This window comes from Lithobates pipiens, unplaced genomic scaffold (genome assembly GCF_037356315.1).
Source record: "Lithobates pipiens isolate NorthernLeopardFrog02 unplaced genomic scaffold, aLitPip1_a1.2 Scaffold_10, whole genome shotgun sequence".
Taxonomy (NCBI): domain Eukaryota; kingdom Metazoa; phylum Chordata; class Amphibia; order Anura; family Ranidae; genus Lithobates; species Lithobates pipiens.
In genome coordinates, this window is record NW_027507686.1 from 218,156,816 (window position 1) to 218,177,055 (window position 20,240).

General features: G+C 43.5%; 1 protein-coding gene across 1 annotated transcript in view; it reads right to left on the bottom strand.

The window, feature by feature from the left end:
• Positions 1-20,240, bottom strand: part of LOC143940131 (neurotactin-like) — a 73,095-nt gene that overhangs the window by 11,395 nt on the left and 41,460 nt on the right. The window contains exons 2-8 of the mRNA XM_077461215.1: positions 12,384-13,069; positions 9,104-9,211; positions 8,363-8,559; positions 7,269-7,471; positions 6,234-6,292; positions 5,920-6,087; positions 4,122-4,343 (exon numbers count right to left, since the gene is read on the bottom strand). Coding sequence (XP_077317341.1) covers positions 5,960-6,087; positions 6,234-6,292; positions 7,269-7,471; positions 8,363-8,559; positions 9,104-9,211; positions 12,384-13,069 — 1,381 coding nt within the window. The 3' untranslated portion in view covers positions 4,122-4,343; positions 5,920-5,959. The remainder of the gene's footprint in view (positions 1-4,121; positions 4,344-5,919; positions 6,088-6,233; positions 6,293-7,268; positions 7,472-8,362; positions 8,560-9,103; positions 9,212-12,383; positions 13,070-20,240) is intronic.

Consider the following 20,240-nt stretch of genomic DNA (forward strand, 5'->3'; position numbering starts at 1 on the left):
ACTACCTCTCGGCTATAGCGAGGGAACGCAAGAATGATCAGGTTACCCTTGAGGAAGCCGAGGCCAGAGCCCTGTCCTTGGAATCTAGGTTTGCCACTACGGCCAATCCGGTTACGGGACAGGACATGAAGGTGGCTTACAGGGAGGTAATGCTCCTGAGGGTAGCTAAGGTGCACAAGAGGCAACTGGCCCAGACAAAGAATTTTTGAGCAGGGGGAAAAGACTGGGAGAATGCTAGCCTGGTTAGCTCGGGAACAGTCCCCCCTCTCCACTATACCTAGGATACAGTCTGACGATGGGACAGTTACTACAGACCCAGCAGGCATTAATAAGTGCTTTAAGGACTTTTACACTAGGCTGTACTCCTCTAGGGTGGCCTACTCTACTGAACAGCTGCACAATTTTTTGAATGGAGTACAGTTTCCAACCCTGTCCCCTGAGGCTCAGCAGGCCCTAGATAGCCCCATTACGATTGAAGAGGTATGGGTGGCGCTGGGCTCTCTTCAGTCGGGTAAGACCCCAGGTACGGATGGGCTTCCACCTGAATTCTTTAAACAATATGTAGAGGATTTGGCGCCCAGACTTCATGACATGTTTACAAAGACGTTGTCTGACGGTGAGCTTCCCCACTCTATGGATCAAGCTATTATTTTGGTCATACCTAAACCCGGGAAAGACCCCCAGCTCTGCTCCTCCTATAGGCCTATCTCCCTTCTTAATTCTGACGCAAAGGTATTGACTAAAATCCTGGCCAGGCGTCTCAACGAGGTGATACTTGCCCTAATCCATGAAGATCAGTCAGGCTTTATGCCTGGGAAGGGGACGGACATCAATCTTCGGAGACTGTATGCGGTCTTGGCCTCCCTTGATGCGGAAAAGGCCTTTGATTCAGTGGAGTGGATCTATCTATGGGAGGTCCTCCGCAAATTTGGCTTTGGTCCCGTCGTCGTCTCCTGGGTTGAGGCTGTGTACAGATCTCCGACTGCTAGGGTGCGCACGGGGACGGTTCTTTCTCCACCCTTCCCCCTGCGAAGGGGGACGAGACAGGGTTGCCCTCTGTCGCCGGGGTTGTTCGCCTTGGCGATAGAACCTATGGCTATCCTTCTCAGATCTGAGACTCAAGTGAAGGGTATAGATATAGGTCCCCTGCAGGAAAAGGTGTCGCTCTATGCAGACGACACTCTGTTGTATCTTAGAGACGATGGTTCCTCCTTGCAACGGGCCCTTGAAGTTATTGATGGATTTGGGAGATAATCGGGGGTCTGTATAAACTGGGGCAAGTCACTATTATTTCCTCTTCATTCAAAGGTGGGCCCTGTAGATTCAGACGGACAGCTCAAGCGGGTTTCCCAGTTTAGATACCTGGGAGTGGAGATTGGTGGTGATCTTGGGAACTTCGTTGTTCTTAACCTCGCCCCAGTGGTGTCTCGGGTTGCCCAGCGATGTGCGGTTTGGAGATCTCTCCCCCTCTCCCCGGGGGGTAGAGTCAATTTAATTAAAATGTCCATCCTACCCCGTCTCCTCTATCTCTTTAGGCAGACCCCCGTCAACATACCTATGTCCTTCTTTAGGAGACTGGACAGTGTGATGGTGTCCTTTATTTGGAATGGGAGAGCACCTAGGATAGCGAAAACTACGTTACAACTACCGGTCACGTTGGGGGGTCTTGCCCTCCCGTGCTTCCTTAAATATTACTGGGCGGCGGTTCTAGTGACAATCAAGTGGTGGTTAGCCCGGAAATGTGCGAACCCGGCATCGGTGGTGGAGGCCGCGTTACTGGGGTCGGGCGCGGCACTGCGGAATCTAATATTTACTGGGCCGAGAGCTAATCCGGGGGTGACGCCACCTATGAGGACGACTGTTCAGGTATGGGACACGGTGGCCAGGAAGTTGGGGAAACCTAACACATGGTCCCCGGAGACGCCGTTATGGGGTAACCCGATCCTCCCCCACTTTCACTCGATCCCAGACCCAGTGGTATGGACAGAGTATGGGATTGCCACTCTGGGGGATATAGTGTCCCAGGGACAGCTCATTACGTTTGATGCTCTGAAGACCCTTAGGGGTCTTCCGAACCGGATGTTTTTCAGGTACTTACAGGTGCACCACGCATATAGATCCCAATTTCCTGAACCGATCACCCTACAGATGTCGACTCTGGAATTAGAGCTTCGATCCCCAGAGCAACGTAAAACACTCTCGACCATTTACAACATGCTGGCTCTACTAGACACCTCTAAGGTCTCTCAGTTGTATGAGACTTGGAGACGGGACATATCGGACCTGACGGGGGAGGATTGGGAGGAAGGGATTCAACAGTACCTGACCTTGGCTATCTCCTCGAGGGATAGATTTGGCCAACTTAAGTTCCTTCACCGGGCCTACTTTTCCCCGTTGAGGTTGGCCAAAATATATCCAGATAGATCGGCGGCATGCCCCAAATGCGGAGCAGGGGAGGCAGATTTCTTCCACACGGTTTGGTCATGTCCGCCGATCAGTGAGTTCTGGTTGGAGGTCCTGGATGACATCAACTCTATAGGGCAATTGAATGTACCTAACAGTCCAATCCCCCTCCTCCTGGGTATATGCTCCTTCATTGAGGCTCCTCAGCGGAAAAAAGCCATTTGTCTTTTATACCTCTATGTATGCTAGAAAGGCTATTCTTTTTAACTGGAATCAATCTCAACCCCCCCCACCAAGCAGCTCTGGCTGCAACTTATTAATAATGCGCTGCCTTTATATAAATTAACTTACATGGGGAGGAATTGCCCAGGGAAGTTTGATAGAATATGGGCGGATTGGGTAGAGGCTAAACAACTGACTATCGGGTAGCCGGGTGCTCTTCTCCGGATTAACCGGGCCTGATACGGGCCTGGAGCTGTTGGGTGACGGTCGTTGGGGGCGGGGGGGCTGGGGGGACGGGGCGGGCTTGTGCCCCTCTCTCCCCACCCTCCCCCCCCCCCCCTCTGGTGGTGCATTTCAATTTTTTCTATTTTGCACGCTAGATGCTCACGGGTTGCAAGGGTTGAGAGTGGGCTGTGCCCCACAGTATTACTCCGGTCGGTTATGTATGTATTTGATAAGGAACAGGGTTACAGATTGTGTTACATTGTCTGGCTAAACTGTACTGATTCTGGATTGTATTAATTGTGTTTTTATGGTTAAATAAAATTTTAGGTTGGCCAAAATATATCCAGATAGATCGGCGGCATGCCCCAAATGCGGAGCAGGGGAGGCAGATTTCTTCCACACGGTTTGGTCATGTCCGCCGATCAGAGAGTTCTGGTTGGAGGTCCTGGATGACATCAACTCTATAGGGCAATTGAATGTACCTAACAGTCCAATCCCCCTCCTCCTGGGTATATGCTCCTTCATTGAGGCTCCTCAGCGGAAAAAGCCATTTGTCTTTTATACCTCTATGTATGCTAGAAAGGCTATTCTTTTTAACTGGAATCAATCTCAACCCCCCCCCCCCACCAAGCAGCTCTGGCTGCAACTTATTAATAATGCGCTGCCTTTATATAAATTAACTTTCCTGGGGAGGAATTGCCCAGGGAAGTTTGATAGAATATGGGCGGATTGGGTAGAGGCTAAACAACTGACTATCGGGTAGCCGGGTGCTCTTCTCCGGATTAACCGGGCCTGATACGGGCCTGGAGCTGTTGGGTGACGGTCGTTGGGGGCGGGGGGGCTGGGGGGACGGGGCGGGCTTGTGCCCCTCTCTCCCCCCCCTCTGGTGGTGCATTTCAATTTTTTCTATTTTGCACGCTAGATGCTCACGGGTTGCAAGGGTTGAGAGTGGGCTGTGCCCCACAGTATTACTCCGGTCGGTTATGTATGTATTTGATAAGGAACAGGGTTAACAGATTGTGTTACATTGTCTGGCTAAACTGTACTGATTCTGGATTGTATTAATTGTGTTTTTATGGTTAAATAAAATTTTATGTTAAAAAAAAAAAAACCTAACCATTTTCAGCAAAGGTAGCCATCATGTTTCAAAATCTGTAAACCACTGCAGTTGGGAAAGTTGAGATGCTACACCGCTTGAACAACGCACCAAGTTTGTGCATTATGCTGGCCTCTAGCTGCTAAGGGACAACATCCCTGACAATGGTTCTTACCTTCTTTAGCAAAATGAATGAAGTATTTTCTTATCAACTTCTGAAAGTCACGATCTGTTTCTGTGGTCTCTCCAAGTGAATAATCCAGAGTTCCAAAAAATCCCAGAGTATCCAGCATATGAAAGGAGAACCAGCTCTCATAGGAGAAAAGGTTATTGACTCTAACTGGGCGGGATGGATTGTAGATGACCTGATAGCGGTAGACTGGGCTGGACAATGCAGCTGCAATTACAGAGCAATAAATGGTCATTTGTACATAGAGCAGTTCAGTTTTTTTTACATTTTTATATATTTCTCCTGGTCACTGGGGTCTACTTTATTGGGGGGAAAACTACATGTTTCCTCTATAGAACCTATACTTTTAAATGTCGCTTTCATTTTAATAACTTTTTTTTAAACATTTTAAAAAAATGGAGCTACAGAAATGCAGTCAGATATTGTGACAAGGAGTGAGGAATAATGTAGCTAGTCCTGCACACTCTCCATGGTGGTCGGCTACATTATTCCTCACTCCTTGTCAGCATCTCTCACTATGCCATCACGGTAGAGGACTTGTTGGATTGCTTTCCATGCCAGCCGTTCCATCTTGTCCTGTTTGTACTGCTGGGCCTTTTGAATCCCACACCTACAATTCCCGGGTCAGACATTTCCAAGCAACCACCATTAGGGCATGAGCATGTAATGTCTTGCAGATTTACAATTGTGTGTGCATCAACCCCTGAGGAAGTGATATCATGTCATGAAACGCATCAGATTACATAGATGCACGTTCACACCTATTATTGATTGATTTTTGAAACACTGTACCTGGCTACGTAATTAATCTGTATATATTGGTCAATCTGCTTCACTATATGGCATTATGTTACTGTTGATCTGTTGACATTGTATTTACCAATAAATCTTTACCTTGTTTATTTTACAATTGAGTATGTTGCGCCTCATATAAAGTCCCACGAGTAATTTGTTTTCTGTTGTCCCTGAACTTGTTCTGAAGTCAAGTGGGCATCTCCTCATTTCCAATCTCTATCCAAGTTATTACCCCCAATAAATAGCAAAAACAAAGTCACAGACTGTTCTCTGACTGAGTGCCTGAGGAAATTCTGTGTGCCTGGCTGTGCAGAGTGGGGGAGCCCAGTTTACTTCTGGCTCCTTAGGGGGTGCGCTACACTAGTCTTACTTCCACTAACTTGCTACAGAAGTTGTGCAGGGAGTCTAAATAAGATTCCATGCTCTCAGTAACCAGCACTCAGAAAGACCCCTTTCACACTGGAGGCGTTTTTCATGCACTAAAGGGCTAAAAATAGCGCCTGTAAAATGCCTGAAAAATGCCTCCCCTACAGCCCCAGTGTGAGAGCCTGAGTGCTTTCACACCGGGGTGCTGCGCTGGCAGGACGTTAAATAAAGTCCTGCAAGTCACGTCTTTGGGGCGGTGTATACACTGCTCCTCCACCGCCCCTGCCCATTGACATTAATGGGCACCGCTGCCAAAGCACCTGCAAAGCGATTCGGCAGCGGCGCGTTTAACCCTTTCTTTGGCCGAATAGCGCCACTAAAACAGTAAATCGCTGCTAAAACTAGCAGCATTTTACCGTTAATGCAGCCCGTGGCTTAGTGTGAAAGGGTTCTAACAGTAACTGGTTGGACACACCCCTTGTTCTTCCTCTGCAATACAAGTCTGTGTAAAAAAACAAACGTATATGTGCAAAGCACAGGTTTGTGCTGATTTTCTTTTTTTTTCTTCCATTTTTGTAAGCAGAGATGTAATGGAAATCCCAGAGAGAAGGTTTACATGTACCTGCTGCTTGTTTGGCCAGCTCATTGTTGGGACATGAGGCTCAGAGGTCAGACACCATTGTCATGTAGGTCTTCTCCACACATCGCTCAGGCTGGGTGCAGAACTCTGAGGTGGGATAGAGAGCCAGAGCCTCATCTGCCAGACTTCCCCCAAATGTGTTCAGACGTACTGGAGAAGAACATTGCACAAATAATTCTTGTGTGTGTGTGTGTGTGTGTATATATATATATATATATATATATATATATATATATATATATAATGACTAAAGATTCATAAAAAGTTTACAATTCAATCAGTGGGAGAACACTTACATTTTACAAACCAGCGGTAATCCTCTTCAGTCCACTTGGACAGGTTGGCAAAAACTGGCCTGTGGAGGAACATTGGAACATGGGATGCAGAGCATGTAGCCACAGCAGAAAATTGCATTTGGCATAAGACAGTATAACACCCCATCTCTCCTACCCACTCTACTTATCTTGCTTTATGATAGGACAGGGTGAATTGGAGAGCAGCTTGCTTCAGTCATCCTCCAGACAGGAATGGAATTCTCCTTAAGGGGTAATTCATCTTTTCCCAAAAAAATTACAAGCTGAATTACCTCCACTATGGACCCTACAAGCACTTATTGGTTAGCATGACTGCATTGACCAATGGGAAGGGCTTCTATCTTCTGGAGCACTTTACCATAATAAGCCCAAGATCTGCCATTTTTAACCAAATAAGGTACTACAAAGCACAGTGTAGTGGGAGTTAAAATAGGAAGAAGAAAGAAATGATTTGGTATGTCTGATAAGTTATTTAGAAACCGATAATTGTCCCAGATTTTCAAAGCTGGCCAAAGTCTACTAACAGTCCATCAGCCTGGTTTAATGAACTTGTGCAGGGCAAAGTAATAAGGTCTGCTTTATACTTTTTCCTTTTGACCTCACCTTGTTCCATTTAGCTGCCTGGAGTTAGGAAAAGTCCTGTGTACTCTAAGCTCCAAGTGACTACTCAGAACTTACACATGGCTAAGGACTCCCTCCCTGTCCATATGTGACAGCACTGAGCCCTAAGCAGCCAATAGCCAACCACCAGTGCTATCAAGTGGTGGTGGTGGGGGGGGGGGGGGGGGGTTGAGTCTGGTGTGCTCTGGCTGTGTTGCATGCTGATGGGCAATTGCTAACATTGAGATTGAAGAGAAATACTCTTGCGTGCAAAATGTGAATGCACCAATTCAGGGGGTTAATGTTTTGAAAACTGGTTTACATACCCACAAAGGTATATTGCTGGGGTTTGCCTCCTAGGCCAAAGGAACCCAATCCTCTCTTGTCACTAAATTCTAGAGACAGTAATTGTCTTACCCATACTCTGCTTCTTGGAGGGTGGTACCGATCACATATGGTACATCACTATGGCCCTCTTTCTTCTCTTTCCATACATCCAGTGGAGGAAATGGCACCATATATCCATCCACTACAGCCAATGGGCCAACAAATTTTCCTTTTTGTGGCAAGTCACACAGGTCTTCTGCTGCCCATTCTGGGTATTCTGTCCAAGGACTGGACTAGATAAAACACAGGCAACAATATATAACTCAAAAGGCTACAATGCGAACAATGAGCTGTTTTTGTCTGAGATTAAACCCTCAATGTCTATGATCTAAGTGTATGTTGCTTCAGGATTAGCTGAGATCACCATTATTAATCAGCAAAGAATATCAATAACACCTCTAACTATAAAAAAACAAAAAAAAGAGATGATTCACTTCATGCTCAAATTTTGTGGACACTCGACACTAACATCGAGGGGCAATAACAAATTGCCCCTCTTTGGGTGTCGGTGCTGATGTTGTATGAGAAGACCTGGCTCACAATCAGTATTTCAATTCACCCCAAAGGTGTTAAATAGTGGGGTCATGGCTCTGTGAAGGTCACTGCTGACCCTACAAACCAAGCTCAACAAACTGGGGCTGATTTACTCAAACTAGGGAGTGCAAAATTTGTTGCAGCTGTGCATGGTAGCCAATAAGTGTCTGACTTCAGCTTGTTCAACTAAGCTTTGACAAAAAATTCTGGACGCTGATTGAATTTTTATACAGAGCTGCTCAAGATTTTGCATTCTCTAGCTTTAGTAAATCAACCCCATCATGTTTTTATGGACTATGTGCATAGTCATTCTGGAATAGACAATGATCTAACATTAATTTTGCAACAAGGTTAGAAGCGCACAATGTATTTTTTAGGTTGTAGTGTTACTTTTTTTTACTTACACTGGGCGGGGGGGGGTCTACTAATGTTTTGCCATATAGTAGGTGTGATGATTAGATGTCCAGAAAATTTTGGCAATATGGTATATGTCATCAATTTAAAGAACGGACCATTATAATTGGGACAATGGGATAAATGGAATAAAAAAATGAAGCCTTTTCTGCCTATTGACCGTGGGTGACACTTACTTGAAGGATCTTGGTTACATTCAGCTGCCTCAAACACTCAGCATCTTTGCAGCCTGTTTTCTTCAGGAAGACCAGGTTGTTCTTTTCTGCCTCCGCCATAGTGGCTTTAAACACAGAGGATCCACTAATATCAATGGCACGATGAAAAAGGCCCTTGGCCAATGGAGACGTCATCAAAGTCCAGACCGAAGTCCCTCCTTCGTTATTAAGAGTATTTATATGAGGATGGTCAAAACCAAAACATAACTATGGAACATTATGGTATCTGCTTTACTATAAGCAATAATGTATTTATTATAATAATGCAATGTCCAAGTTTAAAGGACCATTGTCTCTAGATGCTTTTTTTGTAACAAAACTCCTAACAAATATGCAAAAAATATTATAAAAATGTCTGCAACTCAACATAACTTAAAATGTTTAAATTATACATGACAGCGTTGTATCGCAGTGGTTAGCATTGTGGCCCTATAGTACTGAGGCCCAGGGTTTAATTTCCATGAGGTGCCATGTATTTACCCTGCTTTTTCTTCCTTGTTATATTTATGTTTTCTCCCACTATCCAAAAATGGGCTGGCTTCTTACTGCATAGGGCTCCCTATGTGTATGTATGTATGTATGTGTTTGTATGACGTAGAGGGACATGTGATTGTAAGCTCCTCGGATACAGATTCAAAAAAAAATAAAAAAGCACAACGTTTTCATTATGGTAATGATTTATTATTGTCACACTATTCTCACCTGAGCTTTGGCCATAAATGGTCACCTTACTTGGGTCACCACCAAAATATTGGATGTTCTTCTGAACCCATCCTAGGGCAGCCACCTGATCCATGAATCCATAATTTCCTGAAAGTCAGTGGTTGAGAAAAGGATTATTCTCATGTGCCTAAAGTTAAACTCAAGATACAGAAAAATGCTAATGAAAGCAGTTACAAGTATTTTTAAATGCACCTAATTTCAGTACCTTTTATTTTGCCTTTACTATTGGCTGCTAGTACACCCCTACAAAGCAGCACTCAAACTTGGAGAGGGAAGAGCTGCGCTGGAAGTCAATCATGTTTGCTTAGTACACACACGTCAACAAAGAACATGTTGATCGGAGGAGCTAAAGTGAGAAAAGGGATGGGCTCATGAGTATCCTGCTGCTCTATCGCTGTCCATTCAAAATGGGGCTTGGATGTGACCGAAATGTATTGCAGAAGGGGAAAATTCAGGTCCCCAATTTGGCTATTGTCTTTGACGGTCTTATGGCATAATTTTGAGAAAAAAAACATATACAAACGTCTACAAATGCTGAGGTAGGATGAGGTAAAGTGGCTTCCTTGAAGCCCAGTTATGTATTTTCTTCAGTCTTTAAAAGGCTGGTTGTTTTCTGCTGTAAAAGTGTGCAATTAAGTAGGGTAGCTATATATATATATATATATATATATATATATTAATCTCTATCACTGGAACCAGACTAAATCTTATGAATTGTTGACTGCTTCGAATCCTTCGTGCTAAATGTATTATGAGTAAATAGGTTTTATATAAAGTAGCTGAAGTATGTAAAGCCATTTTGTGTTCATCTTTAAATTGGGCAATAGTCTTGGTGACCATTACACTGGAACTAAAAGGGGAAAAAGCTAAACATTTTGGGTTGCCAACAGAAAAGGAACAGAGGGGAAATCATTCAATGAGGATCTTTTTCTGGTGGCCCTGTTGACAGACAAGGATTCCCTTTAATTTGGAGGGATTTCTTCTCCCTGCCTGTTTGGGAGATGGCAAAAGACTCTATTCAGCATGACGGAAAAAAATTTGCTGTACACATGTCATGACCATAGAATAGAATTATACCCCTTTTCAGGTTCAATGAGCAGAACTGATGCCAAACGTGACCCATTGAAGTGAATGGGGCAGCGCCACAACCACCCTGCAACCACGTGTAATGCACTTGGTAGCGCAAGGTGGTGTGGACCTTGTAGAGGCAAAACAGGTAGTGAGGAGGTGACATACCACCTCCCAGCTGCTTGTAAAGTACCCTGTCAAAAACTATCCACCACAAATTGCTTTTCAGAGAAGAATTAAAGGCTGCCACAAGTGTGAACAAACCCATAAATGCCAATCGTTGGCCATAGGTGGCAGGCAAGAAACAACTTCCTAGGTTAATTCTCTATTTGAATTGTAGAGTCCCACTGGATTTTGAGACTGTCACGACACCCTAAAAGATGGCTCCCTTGGCCATGCAATACATATACACTTTGTTCTATTTAAATTATTTTAACAGATAATTACCAATTTCCAGAGAAAAAAAAAATAACTTTTGTTTTGCTGGTATCAACTAAGGGAATTTCCTTTACTATTGAGAGATTTCATCTTACTTCCCATTTATGTCTGGAGCCAAGCAATGAATGTAAATCTTCCCAATGGGATATAATGGCAAAAAATAAATTGAGTGGTGTTTTAAATTCCGAACCCATAAACAAAAATTGTTATACAGTAAAACCTTGGATTGCAAGCATAATTTGTTTCGGAAACGTGCTTGTAACAACAAAGCACTCGTATAGCAAAGTGAATTTCCCCATACGAAATTAATGAAAATTATAGCAATGTGATAATTTGTGTAACCATAAAATGTCCATCCACAAATGGCAGCCTCCACAAGGGGATTAGAAACAAAATCCACATAGACCGTCCACCGCACCGCTGGCTCTCACCGCTCTCAGGCTGCAATCGTGACCAGGAAGACTACCCTGCAATAGAGCGATCTGAAAGTGAGGCTTGAAGCACCCGTGGAGTGGAAGGGATGACCTTGATGGGGGTGGCAGTGCGGCGCACAGTCTATGTGGACAGCTTTACCCCGGATGCCTGCATACTTAGATGTACCTGTTTTAATCATCAATCATGTGAGTTGCTAAATGTTGTACCTTCATTAAATGTAACCATATCGCTACACTTGGAGGCGCCTCTATTCTCTTTTATACTCCGTTGTGACGTCATGTTACTCATATATCAAGACATCACTCGTTTATCAAATTAATATTTATAAAAAAAAGTTTTGCTAGTCTTGTAAAACACTCGCGGACCAAGTTACTTGCAATCCAAGGTTTTGCTGTATATTGAAATTTACTAGTCTTTAGATGGCATGGCTGCATTAGAATTTTTTTCAGCCTTTTGTTTTCTTTTATTACCACCTGGTAGTCCTGAAAATAAAGGTCTTCCTGTCCCTTCATGTTTAAATTTTTTTTTCTCCACTGTGTCTATGGAGGGTGCCATGGTTGTCACACAAGCTGGACTTCAAACATGTCTGCCTTTGTTCATCGCAATTACTGTACATGGTGGATTGATGGGGCTAGTAGATTACACAATAACGTTAACGTTCTTTGTGCTTTTTTTTTCAGCTCACACAAAGTGACAAAGATGCTGCGTTTCTGGTAAAATGAACCCCCTTCTTAGCCTGAACAAGTAAATCTAATTTAGCCATCACATCTAAGGACTGGTAAGGCGCAGTATATTAAATGTTTTTGGGTTTAGATAACCTTTCCCTTGTCTGTCCGAAAGTTTTAAAGAATGACTTTAGATATACTTACCGTAGTCTTTTCAAAAAACACAATATCTTGTGCACATTACCCAAGCCTCTCCTAAAGCCCCTATAATTATCTGTGCAAAAACTGAAATGTCTAGTCAACAGCTTGGCAACCATAACTCAGGGGTCTGTGGCCCTGCTGGTGCACTATTAGAACTGGACTTCTCTGAACAATGTTCTAGGACAATACATAGCAAAGTACAATTTAGACTGGAACCAAAAGAATCTAGTGTGTTCTGGAATATCTACTGATGTAGATATTTTTGGAGAAAATTGCATACCTACTATAAGCCGGCACCATGCATAAAATTTGATAGCTGCACAAAACCTGCACCTTATACTGGCAGGAGGCACCTTTATATGAAAGGAAAAGGCATTGGGCAATTATTAACTAATAAAGATTAAAGGGAAGATAGAGAAAATAGATTTGTACATTTACTGTGTTGTAGTTACCAGAGGTGTTGGTAGGAGATCCTTCTCGGAGTTCAGCCAGAGCTAGGAATCCAAAAGCATTAAGCCGGTAGTTGAAGCTGACATGGACGATATGGCTGTCCCTTACTAGATCTTCATTGGGACAATAGCCAGGTTCGGAGCCACTGGCAATTAAAAGGTAGCCTCCATGGATCCAAACCATGACTGGAAGTTTGGCTTCATGATCCAGTGATGGTGTCCACACATTGACATACAGGCAATCTTCTGAGCCCATCACTGTGCCCGTCTCACTCAAAGGCCTCACTTGGGCACACATGGACTTGAACTCTGTGGCAATGAGTGGGTCATTCAAGCAGGGTAGCTCCACAGGAGGCCTCCAACGCAATGGCCCAGTGGGGGGACTGGCATAAGGAATCCCTTTAAAAATATAAACATGATCACAGCGCTGACCAAGAACATTTCCACATGATGTTGATACATCTACCAGTGTACATCCTGAATTTCCCAACAGGTAGGCAAAACCAGCTGCCAGCAAACACAGCAGTATAATCCCAACACCTATAGCAGCCATGGTCTTGAAGGATTGGAAGCTGTAGGAAGTGTCAACTGTGTCATAGTCCTTTTCCAAAAAAGTTTCTTCTTCTTCACCCTCAGAGTCCACCAAGTGCCTAAACTCAGACTGTAAACCTTGCTCTCTTCGAGTATTCCTATGGTTATCAAGAAAACAGAGAAACATCTTAATACTTCCAGTAGCCTACAAGGATTTCTATAACTGCTAGGTGAAGTTGGATACCTTACGCTGGCCATGCATGGGAGTTTGTCTGAGACTAGCAAAATACTATCCGAAGAAATTTTATCATTACAATTAAGTGACATAAATCTCTTTTGAAAATGTTTCCAAATTTTTCCCATCACAATCATTGACACTAATTTAAAAATTATTTACAAAAACCATGGTGGTTAAACACCTTACGAAGACCCTTCAAACTGGAAAATCATTTTTCCAGTTATTATTCTTTTTCTCTTGCTCAAAACTATCAATGACCTGTTTATGAGCAACTATTATGAGATTCTATTGCCAGACCATCCATTTTAACAAAACTCTTCCCATAAGATTATATAAACATTTAAAATTTTTATACTATTAATAAATTCCTGTAAATTGTCTTGTAAAAGCATCCCTTTTTTAGACACCCAATAGGCCTGAAGCTTCTGCTGAGCATTATCTTGAAGGTAATATTAGCAGCCCCAGCAGACTAAACTACCACTCAAGTGACACTATAGTATTCCACTTTTTCCTCCCTGGCAGCATCCTAAAAGGTTTATGTAGAGAGGTGAAGGGAGGGCAGTGGAGCTGGGCCAGCAAATACAGTAATTCAACACTCCCAAAAGGTAAGACGGATATGACCTATAGGAAGGAGGGGTTGTACTAAGGAATTGACTCTCCTGGAGTAGTAAAATTTTCTAGCAAGTTCAAAAAGCACATTTAAAGTGAATTCAAAAATAATTTATGGAAAATAAACACACAGCAAGTGAGATTTTTTAAATACTTTTTCCACGCTTTTACGCACAATTTTTTCAGTCAGCGCAATAATTACCTTCTAAAAAGTAGCAGTGACATTATCATTGCACTTTACATAGTCTATATGGACATCAGAGCTGTGAGAGGGACTTGGCAAACCCACCTGCTACAGAAAACTACAGGAGGGGACAGAGACCAGACCAGTCACCCTGCACAAGTACAAAGAGCAGCAGTGACCGGTCTTTATTACAGGAAGCTCCTGCTCAGAGGCAAAGTTTCACACTGGATTATTGCACATATATGGAAGTGTAGCACTGACCACCGAAGGAGCGGTTGGTTTTCTTGGGCTTAACGATTACTTCCTCCGCCTGTCTCTGCCCAATAACTGCAGAGACCGACACTTAAATTCCTTTAGGAATTTTTATTTGTTAAAACGTTGAACAGAAACACTCAGTTGGGAATAGAGGGTATAGGTATGGAAGCTCAGGCACTTTGGAAATTGCTGACACTTAATAAATGTCTCTCTCTAGGTAATCCAGGGAGTAGCCACTCGCAACTGGATATTTCCACTGTCGGATAAATCCTGGTTTAGGGATTTAGCAGCCGACAAATTACTCAAACTTAGAAAAGTCTCTGCCACAGACTTGGTTGCAAACTTCAGATGAACACAGAGTCTCTCACAGGAACTTAGTTGTAACCGAAGGATGAAAATAGGAACTTTCTTACAGTACCAGTATCTTGCAGCCGGTCCAGCAATACCATAAGAAATGTGAATTCAATTAGTGTCCATACAGCTTAGCATCCAATCTCTTACCAAGCAGCCAGCCTCGTGCATGGCTCTCTTCTGAAATGTCCTCCCCCGGTTGCATGACGAGTTGCTGGGCTTCTCCAAAACCCCAGACGGCACCTGACCACTTTTGAATCCTCCTTCCAGTTACTGTGTCTCGGACTAGCCAGTCCCGAGACTTGGAAATGAATGGATCCGCACCCCAGGCCATGAGAGCCCCTGGGGGCTGGTCAGGAGGACAAGGACCATGGAGTCGGAACATAACTTCTGGACCGGAATCCAGAACCACGTGACTTCAGCACCTTAAGTACCCTCTCCCCGAATACACAGCGAGACAACGCACCCACTGATTGGCTCTGAGAGAGAGACTGCCACCCAATGCGTCCAACCAGACTGCGTTCCAATGCCTGTCAAAGGTGCTACCTATACCTATGACCAGGCAGAACATTAGTACAGCCCAGCCAAACTGATGCCAAAACCACAATTTAGAGCAATTAAAAATTAATTTACAGACATGGCATGTTCTCTTCAGGAGTAACGGCGCTACAGAAGAAATACACAAAACACATCAAGATTCAAGGAAAAAAACCCCCATGGTTTTTGGATGTAGCACCCTGATGCTTAGGCAGGGTTGCTCCTAAATTTACCTGCCAGGTGTATTTGCCTTGACCTATTGTTAGGGATAATTTGAGTTCACCCTACGTCTGGAATTGCTGCACTTCTTCTTTCTCCTGCCGCTAGGTGTCCAGGTACCTTGTGCCATTATATAAGACAAGGGCAATGCAAGGACAGATTAGGAGTATATGTGGCATCCACATGGGCAGGGGTTTTCTTAAATCCCTTGGCCGGCTGGGAGAACCTATATATTTGGGTGGAGTCAGGTGATCGGGGTTCTGTGCCACCTGGTTGGCTGTCTGGGTGGACGTGTGTTGTGCTGCTCGGGCTGCTAGGCTGGAGTTTGGGCCTATCCCGGGCCCTTCTGGCTGCTAGGCTGTCTGAGGGCCTATCCAGAAGAAAGAGAGCAGCGTAGGGTTGGGACTGCGGCTTAAAGTCCAACCAGAAGTGGTGGTTCTGCCGGCCGAAGAACCAGTTGTGGTCGCTGGTAGAGGGGAAGCTGTTGCCACTAAGGGACTAACTACCTTATTATCAGGGACCACAGTGAGTAGCTGAAGCAAGTACGGGAGCAATAGTCTCACCAACAGGGGATGGTGAAGAATCTGGAAACTTCAGCAGGTGCCAAGCCAGGGACCCAGCCAGAGGGGTGACGTTGGTGTGCCAAGCCAGGGACCCAGCAGGGAAGCTTTGGGTGTCATGTCAATAAATTTCAATCTGGTAGGTTGGCAACAATAATACACTGAGAGCTGCATGGCGTCAGCAATCTACTGCTTGCTGGTGCAATGCTTGATATGCTCCAGAAACAAACAATAATAAATGCACATTTTTTACCTTTTTGTTAAACGGTGAACTTATCCGTTTAAATCACCAGTTGGTGAATTATAGAAATGGGCAGCCATAGTTTGATTTTCTTATCTCAGAGATCCAGAAGCAGCAACCTTCCATGAGGATACACCCTAGGATTTTTAACCAGCAACATACGGGCAGACTGGGTCATTTAGATTTGCTATGTAATTGATATGATCCAAAAACATTTCCAGGCAAGCTAGCTGTTGCCCGTAATACAAATCATTTATTGTATCTATATCCAAAAGATTTAAAGATATGTCAAAAGGGCAACTCTTTCAAAAACGAAAAACGTTTTGCTTTAAAATAAACTGTATTGAAATATATAGCAGTATCTCTGGTTGTATTAATGAGGTTCAGCATTCTGGGCTGTTACCTGTTCTGCTTAAACCAACCAAATAAAACGTGTAGTCTGGATTTCTGTACATACTAGAGATTATTCTGAGGGATAATGTACATGGTGATCTACACCAGCCAGTAGATTAGGTTCTGCATGTTGCATGGAGCATATTACTATTTTTGAGTAGGCCAACACTCACAATGAAGTAAATACTCAATAGACAATGCTTTTTGAATATTAAAAAAAAAAGCTGAACTTTAAAAAAAAATACACAATTGAAATACCTATATAAGAAATATTTACCTGCCGGTTGGCTGGTTTCGTATGGTATATTGTGGCAGGAACCCAGAATTGTTTTGATTGTACCTTTTCATAATGCTATATGCTGTGAGGTGGTAAAGCTTGCATATGTACGTCTACTTGACTTATACTCGTTTGTTATACATTGAAACTATACACTTGTTGAATCTTTCTGTTCAACTGATTATTAATAAAACTTTTTGTAAAATATTTACCTGCCATTATAATTGTGTTCACTCTTTTGATCCAGGCACCCCTGTTAGTAAGTATAGACAGTTTGGAGACCAGACTTCTTTCCAGTGCATTTAAAGTGGTTGTAAACCCTTCCAAACCACTTTGACCTACAGGTAAGCCTAGAGTAGGGCTTACCTGTAGGTCCAAGAAATATCTCCTAAACCTATATCGTTTAGCAGATATTTACAAAAAGACAGGCGCACTGAGTAGGCGGCAGATCACGGCGATATGCCGCTTGTGACGGCTCCCGTGTGCATGCGCGGGAGTGATGTCATCGTGGCTCCGGCGAATCACAGCACCGGAGCAGCGAGACCCGGAAGTCCCTCCGGGATACATGGCAGCGGCGAAGACGGAGGACCGCTTCGGGGGCTTCGTTCTCGGGTAAGTTATTCAGAGTGAGCTAGTATGCTATGCATACTAGCTCATTATGCCTTTGCCTTGCCGGTTGCATTTTTTTTTGTTTTTGTTTTTTTAATGGCCTTGACTTCCTCTTTAAAATATATGTAAACCCCCATCTTGTAAAACAACTCATTGAGTTTAATATAGGTAAAAGTTGCAGTCTCTTTTTAAAGGGGTTGAAAAGTCTCAAGGTTTTTCACCTTAAAGGAGTTGTAAAGGCAGAAAGTTTTTTTATCTTAATGCATTATATGCATTAAGATAAAAAGCCTTCGGTGTGTAGCAGCCAGCCCTCCCCAGCACCCCCTAATCACTTACCTGAGCCCCTTCTCTCTCCAGCGATGTCCATGAGTGTCTTAGCAATCCGGGACTCTCCTTTTGATTGGCTGAGACACAGCAGTGGTGCCATTGGCTCCCGCACCTGTCAATCAAAGTCAGTCAGTTAGCCATTCAGGGGAGAGGGGGGCAGGGCCCCGTGTCTGAATGGACAAAAAGCTGTGAATCGGCTCTGGGTGCTCCCATAGCAAGCTGTTTGCTGTGGGGGCACTCAACAGGAGGGAGGGGCCAAGAGCAGCAAAGAGGGACCTGAAAAGAGGAGGATCCAGGCTGCTCTGTGCAAAACCAACTGCACAGAAGTGTAAGTATAACATGTTTGCTATTTTTTTTTTACACTTATAAATATATAATAATAGATAAAAGTGCATTTTATTTACAACTATATAGATCAGATCAAAATGAGGGACAAATGAGGGGGACAGAGGGACATTGCTCCAAATCAGGGCCAGTCCCTCTAAATCAAGGAGAGTTGGGAGCTATGGTAGAGTGTGAAAGCACCCATTGAAGTGAATGGGAGGCAGTTTACAGGCGCTAATTCTAGCTTTAAAATGCCTGAAACCTGCTTCAATGTGAAAGGGTCTTAAAGAATATTGTATCAACTAAATACATGTTACAAATATATCTATGCCTTGATTATATATGGCTATATTACCTTTCAAATGTCCAGCATCCCATATATTACATTATGTATACATTAAAGCATGTTGGTGATTTATTTGTATCTTTAAGCCCTTGTACACACGGTTGGAGATTCCAACGGAATGTGTCTGATCGGACCGTTTTGTCGGATATTCCGACTGTGTGTGGTCTCCATCGGACTGTTTCCGTTGGAGTATCCGACGGACCAAGTTTTCCAACTTGTTGCTAAAATTTTCAGACAAAATGCTCCAATCGGACATACTCCGATCATGTGTAGAGAATTCCGATCGGACAAAGTGCCACGTATGCTCAGATCAAATTCCTACATCAAAGCCATTGGCTACTAGCCTGAACGTAGTCCCATCGTAATGAAATAACGTCATCACGTTCTGAATGATCGGATTTTCCGACAACCATGTGTATGCAACAGTTTTGGACAAAATCCGACGGATTTGGTTGTCGGAATGTCCGACCGTGTGTACAAGGGCTTCGGGTGCTTGGCAGTAAAGCAAGGAAACGGAAAACCCTGTAGTATATTAATATGCTTTACTAAACAAGAATGCTGCTTATACAAACTAATTACAATTGCAGGGAAACAATACAAGACATACAGAGTGCTACAAATATGCATACAAAACGCATGCTATATAACCTCTTCCTAGCAAATGAGCATTGATAATAATCAGAATGCTATAGTGAAACAACAAGGCTACTCAAGCGATTGTAGGAAACCAGGTTCTCTTGTAATGCAGATTTAGGCCTGGATCACACTGATATGATTTCAGGTGTGACTTGGCCCCACTGAATAACATGACAATGAAAAAATATTATTTTAATGGTGCCTGTTCACATCAATGCAGCGCATCTGCAAAGCGACTTTTGGAAAGGGTCCTGTGCTACTTTGGTGTGATTTACAGTCAGATTTGGCCCCATAGAATATGCAAACCACATCCAAAATGCAACTAAAGTCACATCAAAGTCACACTACATAATGGCACTGCAAATCATGTCAAAATCACATCACAGTAGTGTGAACCAAGCCTTAGTGTCATCTACGGGTCCCTCTTTCAGCTTGTGCTGCTGGCCTATATAAAACTGGCAGCTCTGGTCGGACCATCTGAAGTTAGTACAGTGATTTCCTCCACTGAGCTTTTGTGTTCTTACAGTGGGACACCCCCTGCCAGAACACTCCAATCAGCACTCTCTGCCAGTGGCTGAGAACACTGACCGGGAGTCGTTGACTGCTTCTGTCAGACAAACCAACACACACACAGGCCGAATGTCGGACAGTTTTTATTGAACTGCCTGATATCTCCTGACATTCGCCCCGTGTGTATGGGCTTTGGGCTTTAGGCTTTAACAGTTTTTTTGTTTGTTTGTTTTTTAGGCGAAAAGGGATCAGGGCAGACTGTGCAAGCAAGAGGTCACTGTACTGAAAAGTAGTATGGAAAACCCACTAACATTTTACATTATACATGCCTGTAACAACCAAAAATGGAATCCATCGTGATGTGGGTTTATGTTTGCTAATCTCCATCACTAATAAGCTTTAAAGTGTTGTATAAAGCAGGTGAGGTGTGACAGACATTTAACACCTCAGGCCCCTGAATTAATAGGTGAATTCTCATCTACTAAATTGTAAGCTCTAACGAGCAAGGCCCTCTGATTCCCTCTGATTCCTCCTGTTTTGAATTGTATTGTAACTGTGCTGTCTGCCCTCATGTTGTAAAGCACTGCACAAACCGTTGGCGCTATATAAATTCTGTATAATAATAATAATTTAACATTGCCTAGCCTCCTACAATAAACTTTGCTGCACAGTTCAGTCTGATGGGGTAGAATCCTCACCTCCCATGTGTATAT